Source organism: Drosophila serrata, unplaced genomic scaffold (genome assembly GCF_035046125.1).
Source record: "Drosophila serrata isolate PLE 108 unplaced genomic scaffold, ASM3504612v1 contig_334, whole genome shotgun sequence".
NCBI lineage: Eukaryota > Metazoa > Arthropoda > Insecta > Diptera > Drosophilidae > Drosophila > Drosophila serrata.
In genome coordinates this window covers 128,943-135,446 of record NW_028257232.1, presented here as the reverse complement: position 1 = coordinate 135,446, position 6,504 = coordinate 128,943, and the positions used below count along the sequence as shown (strand labels likewise).

Below are 6,504 nucleotides of genomic sequence, written 5' to 3'. Positions count from 1 at the left end.
GCTCGTTTAACTTGTCCAACTCAGAAAGTGGGAGGTAATAGCCGGCCACTTCCAACGTTTCCTTGTTCCAAAGTTCAAGTGCGAAAACTGCAAAAATGACGTATTGCATCCCTCTAGTCCTATACCTTGCCCGTCCATGGCACTTGCAGCCAGCCCATTCAAATGCGAATTCAGGGGAGAATCAAAACAACCGACGATTTGTAAAGGATAATGCAACCTGGGGCTGCGCCTGCACCGCATGTGCAACACCTCGAGGAGGGGACAGGGGCCTTGCGGACGAGGACGGGGCAGGACCTTTATTCTGCATTGAAATGCATATGCACAAGCACGTTGACTGTTGCACTTCGTTTGACTCGCAGTTGACTGTAATAAAGGACTTTTAGGCTGCAAGGATGCAATCCGCACAGGCAGCTGCAGCAACAGGACAGCAACCGACAGGCCCGGAGGAGGGTAGGAGTGGAGTATTATTTCGCACTTGACTCCTGAATGCGAGTCGAGCTGCAGTCAGCAGTCAAGTGGTGTGCAATAAAAGCGTGTGTTCCCTCACGGCTTTTAAAAACTTATGGGCTGCTGAATTCAGGTGCTGTTATAATAAAAACAAAGAGGTTTCGAGTAGGACAGGGAGATAAACAACGTACTTGTGGTACAATATTGGGTCTGTTTATTATAAGCTTCACACTAATTAGCTGTATAATAATTAGCTTCAACGTGTCTTCAAATAACCAGTCTATAAATCAATTTAAAACACATTTAAATAACAAAAAAACATAAAGAGGTGTGAACCGTAAGCTGACCATAAAGCCCTTCCAGGGGAATGGGTCTCATTTAAAATTCAAATGTGAGTGAGGGCTCGTAAAATGCATTTAGCGTCGGTAATTGATTTGTTTACACAGCACACACGCGACAGTCGCACATGAAAGCTGACCATCCCATTGACCATACCAGGGCACAAGGTCCAGCACGGGTTGATTTGACTCACAGGGGAAGTTGACCAGAGGGGAGGGGCGCGTCCACTGTCCAGGACGACCCTCTTTGTTTGCCGTTGATTGTCCGTTGCCCGGCGCAACAGATAGAGACTCAAATCACTTAGGGCACTGGTCAGTTGATGCGATTTTCCATGATACCACCTTTTCTCGGTGTTTGTTGTCCATTCCCCGGGGCCAATTATGTTATTTCCGGTTTCATGTGGTCAACGGGCAGGAAAAATATTTATATCACGGTCAAGTGGTTAGATCCGTGGCAAAATGCACCCCAGGCAGTAAACCGGATTGAATGTCGCTCTTAAATCTGATTAAGCAATAAAAATAGATACATACATGTAAGTGAATAGGAAATTTTTTGAAACGCACTTTGTGGACTGATGCAAGACATTTGTTGCATGTTCCAGTATTTCTCTATGCGCAGTTGAATTGTATTTCTTTCTTGTATTAAGTACTTTTAAACCAGACTTTGCTAGAAAAAAATTAGAAGCGGAATTTAAAAACTACCCCCAAAAGTAATTAAAACACTCTGTCGTTTGCTCCAGACGAAGACGGTGGCTGCCTCCACCTAGCAACGAATGTTAATCAAAAGGAATATAGAAAAATACGAGAAGACAGCATGGACAGAGACCCTGTCCTTGGGGCTTAATTTCTTTTACATTTTTACATTTAGCTTAGAGCAAATGTGGCAAGGAAATAAAAAGCTTTCGACTGCAGAAAGGCAGTGTTCAAATCATCATCGCACACCAAACCTTAAAACATTAGCATTTTAATTTGCAATATTGATACAGTCGCACGTTTCGGAAAGGGAATACTATAGGTTTAAACTAAGTCGTATATACTACACTAACCAAGATTAAATATTCAATTGGCACGGGTACTAAACCGATGACTTGACGGACATATTTCAGAATTAAAATAAAGTGTTTTCTACTGAACCTGATAAAGTTTATGCCACATATTTTCCTTATGATAAATTTTAATAATTTTTCATTAAATAACATTGGCAAATCTAGTCTCGCTAAGCTTGGGGTATACTCACCATAATGTAGAATAAATACGCACAGGACCAAAGCCAATACAACGATAAAACACAAGCACAGATACATACATAAAAGTCTACATAAACGCGATTTTCATGCGTGATGAGCGGGAAATTTCCCCTCTTTGGCTTGTACATAAGCAACTACATGAGCAAACACGAAAAGTCTTCCAATTTTCGGGGTGGTAATGATTCCAAAGGGTTAAAATCTGAGCCTACTCGACTCGAGAAGCGAAACATGCGTGAGCTGTCTATGTGTGTGTGCCCGCGAAAACGGCGTTGCCAGCCTGTCGGCGGAATTACTTAGGAAGCCAAGGAAGAAGGCAACAATGCGAAGACTAAACAAAGTCATTTACATAACTAACGAAGTGGGTGAACAAAGCGCCAAGAGGCTGGGGTGGAAAGCCAATGTCACGTGGATGGGGAAGCTTGCTATATGAAAAAGAAAGGAGGTGGACGTGGTGGCGCGTGTTGGCAGTTTGCGTGGTCGAAAATTAAAATGGCCACCGATGCGCATCTAAAATTCTATGTATCAAATTTACTCTAACTCATAGTGTATTCTGGCTGCTTCCTATTGCCTCTTTGCTACTATAAAGTGTTTTAAATATAAATTTATATACTCTAGCCAATTGATTTTTAGGTATTTGACATTCTATCATTGGGTTTTTGTATGCACAAAAAAGGATAACTTTATTGATTTTTGACTGCGACCGCTGGCTGGACAATTCTTCTTTATAGGACCGTTCTGATTACAGTCTCAAACATTGTGCTGAAGGCTTGACTCGCAATTGGGAGATTTTAGCGACCATATCCTATGTAGCCATCACCAATAGGTGAGCTCCAGCTAACTCCGGACCCTGGAAGACGAACGCCTACTGGAACACTAACTCGGGGTCCCAAGCCAATTAACTGTAGTAGGGCATCGATATTGCCGAGAGCAAAGTCAGTCAGCAAAGCCAATACAATAGCCAGGACCTGTGGGATAAACTTGTATATTACTGTATGCAACCCTGTTGGAAAGCTTCTTACCAAAATGCGAATCATTGTGCAAGATTTAGTCAACTGCCTTAGTTAAAGGTTTGTTCTAAAATATTAGAAACTGTGGAATTATCCGACCTTATATAGCGTTGAATGCTCCTTATACACATGGTAATTAGGTCATAAAGCTGTACATATTCATTGTAGCTGTGGTTGCACAGGGTTAATTTGATAATTTCACAGGAATAAATTTACATAAATTATATTAGTATTTTTATATCTATATTTATATACTTATTATAAGTGGAAAGTCCCAAATCCAAAGGGTTTAATAAATATTTGGCCTTTTTGATTCTTCTTCAAGAAAATATTTGCATGTTGATGACTTTTTCTAGATCTTAAATTGGTTGCCCCATATGTACTGATCTATCTATATTTATTTTTACTTTCCTCTTCGACTTGCAAGTAGATTAGGATACGTTTAATGTTGCTAACAACCTAGTTTTTTAGTTCTACAGATAAAAATATATTTAAAATAAGGGCTAAAAAAGTAATTTTTTTTTTTAAGTTTAAACTAACAATAAACGTTTAAAAGTACGAGGAAAGAAACATGGTAATTTGTTTTTCTGTAAAGAGGGATACACTTTTATTTATAAAATGTGTCCAATATTTGTACAAACGTAGCATTTAAGCTTAATCAAGAGTTCATGCAATCAAAAAGCACTTTGATCAGAAATTATATACATATGTATATGAACATACTATTTCTTTACGAGCTCAGATGATTTTCCTCGAGATATATATAATTTTTAATTTTTAATACTTCATATATTCTTTTATTTTCCATTTTTTTTTTTTTTTTTAATTGATAGTGAAAGATAATTATCTTTTAATTCTGATTACCCCTCCATTATATAAGTTTACACGTTAAAATTTAGATTTCTTTTTTATGTCCTTGGGGAGAGTATATTTAAAAATTTACATACAAATCCATTATACATGAATCAGCCTAGCCCAAGTGCATATGTCTTAAGTCGTCTAAATCAGCGACCAACGTTAAATCCATACGAAAATCCTGGTGTAACCACAGGAACATCAAACCGCATACTGGGTCTACCGAAAATAAGATCCATCAGATGACCAATATCGCCAAGGACACTACCAGTTAGCAACGTCAACGTGAGCACAAGCATCTGTAAAGTAAAAACTTAAATTTTGGTATGAGACTTAAATAAAATAATCTATTCTCACCAGTATGCGCATCATTTTTTTGTTTTAGATTTCAGAATTGTATCTTCGTTAAAGGTTATCTCACGAATGACGGCAAAAAAATTAAAGCGATGCTATATAAAAGATCTGTAAAACATTTAAATGCAAATTCAAAATATGTTAAAATAAATCGTTAACATTTATGGGGTTTCTTTTCAGAAACCTGACACAAGGTTAATAGAATTTTTTCACGATAATAAAACCTTGTCTAATTTTCCAAATTATAAGTCACATTTTCAGACATTTTCCTTAAACTATTGTATCTAAAGATGTGCCCAAGCGATTAAGGTATCTTATTTCTTTTGTACTAATAGATTTAAAAGTAGGTTGAAAAACTGGATAGTTTTTGAAAATTATAAATTAATAATAAAATGTTTAAAAGTACATCTTTCTAGACATGTAAAAAATAACATTTCTTCAAAATTTTACATGGTTAAAATTATCAAAAATTGGGAAAAATTGTAAATTGTTTACATATTAAATGAAGTATGCAGATTTGTACGCTTATCAAATACTTGTAACAAATGACTGCTTAAAATTGTTGCTCTTTTGGCTTAAATATAGTTTTTTTAATCTTTGATTTGTTGAACAAATTGTCATATAAATATGTAATAATAGCGACTAAGAACTGTATTATATGTATTTATGTATTTATGCAGATTTATACGCTTATCAAATAATTGTAACAAATGACTGCTTAAAATTGTTGCTCTTTTGGCTTAAATATAGTTTTTTTAATCTTTGATTTGTTGAACAAATTGTCATATAAATATATAAATAATAGCGACTAAGAACTGTATTATTGTTTTAGTCAGAAGCTTGTAACGCTGTGAAGGAGGCATTTCCGACCCTATAAACCATATACATTCTTGATCAGCATCAACAGACGAATCTTTCTAGACATGTAGGAGAGAAAATAAATTTTTGTCAATTTTTTCTAAATTTTATAAGGTGGACTTCGTTAAAATTGTCAAAAATTGGCCAATAAAATTATTTTTTTTTACATTTTCAATGAAGTATGCAGATTTATTAGCCTAACAAAAACTTGCATGGGACAGCTTTCCGAATTAAAATTAATGCTTTTTTGGCAAAGTTATGAGATTTTTAAACTTTGATTTGTTGAACAAATTGTCATATAAATATTTAAATAATAGCGACTAAGAACTGTATTATTGTTTTAGTCAGAAGCTTGTAACGCTGTGAAGGAGGCATTTCCTACCCTATAAACAATATACATTCTTGATCAGCATCAACAGACGAATCTTTCTAGACATGTAGGAGAGAAAATAAATTTTTGTCAATTTTTTCTAAATTTTATAAGGTGGACTTCGTTAAAATTGTACAAAATTGGCCAATAAAATTATTTTTTTTTTACATTTTCAATGAAGTATGCAGATTTATTAGCCTAACAAAAACTTGCATGGGACAGCTTTCCGAATTAAAATTAATGCTTTTTTGGCAAAGTTATGAGATTTTTAAACTTTGATTTGTTGAACAAATTGTCATATAAATATTTAAATAATAGCGACTAAGAACTGCATTATTGTTTTAGTCAGAAGCTTGTAACGCTGTGAAGGAGGCATTTCCGACCCTATAAACTATATACATTCTTGATCAGCATCAACAGACGAATCTTTCTAGGCATGTAGGAGAGAAAATAAATTTTTGTCAATTTTTTCTAAATTTTATAAGGTGGACTTCGTTAAAGTTGTCAAAATTTGGCCAATAAAATTATTTTTTTTTTACATTTTCAATGAAGTATGCAGATTTATTAGCCTAACAAAAACTTGCATGGGACAGCTTTCCGAATTAAAATTAATGCTTTTTTGGCAAAGTTATGAGATTTTTAAACTTTGATTTGTTGAACAAATTGTCATATAAATATTTAAATAATAGCGACTAAGAACTGTATTATTGTTTTAGTCAGAAGCTTGTAACGCTGTGAAGGAGGCATTTCCGACCCTATAAACTATATACATTCTTGATCAGCATCAACACACGAGTCTTTCTAGCCATGTAGGAGAGAAAATAAATTTTTGTCAATTTTTTCTAAATTTTAAAAGGTGGACTTCGTTAAAATTGTCAAAAATTGGCCAATAAAATTATTTTTTTTTACATTTTCAATGAAGTATGCAGATTTATTAGCCTAACAAAAACTTGCATGGGACAGCTTTCCGAATTAAAATTAATGCTTTTTTGGCAAAGTTATGAGATTTTTAAACTTTGATTTGTTGA

At 34.7% G+C, this 6,504-nt stretch overlaps 2 protein-coding genes across 2 annotated transcripts; both read right to left on the bottom strand.

Annotated features, from left to right (window-relative positions):
- Window positions 1-2,680: 2,680 nt before the first annotated feature.
- On the bottom strand, window positions 2,681-3,160 carry Sfp60F (Seminal fluid protein 60F). Its single transcript, XM_086837932.1, has 2 exons — window positions 3,052-3,160; window positions 2,681-2,997 (listed from the first exon to the last, which is right to left on the bottom strand). Exons 1-2 carry the CDS (start codon window positions 3,064-3,066, stop codon window positions 2,821-2,823), a joined length of 192 nt encoding a protein of 63 aa, XP_086694058.1. The 5' UTR covers window positions 3,067-3,160; the 3' UTR covers window positions 2,681-2,820.
- Window positions 3,161-3,933: 773 nt separating this feature from the next.
- EbpII (Ejaculatory bulb protein II) lies at window positions 3,934-4,365 on the bottom strand. The gene is made up of 2 exons (XM_086837693.1): window positions 4,252-4,365; window positions 3,934-4,193 (listed from the first exon to the last, which is right to left on the bottom strand). Exons 1-2 carry the CDS (start codon window positions 4,264-4,266, stop codon window positions 4,044-4,046), a joined length of 165 nt encoding a protein of 54 aa, XP_086693819.1. The 5' UTR covers window positions 4,267-4,365; the 3' UTR covers window positions 3,934-4,043.
- Between the last annotated feature and the right edge of the window lie 2,139 nt (window positions 4,366-6,504).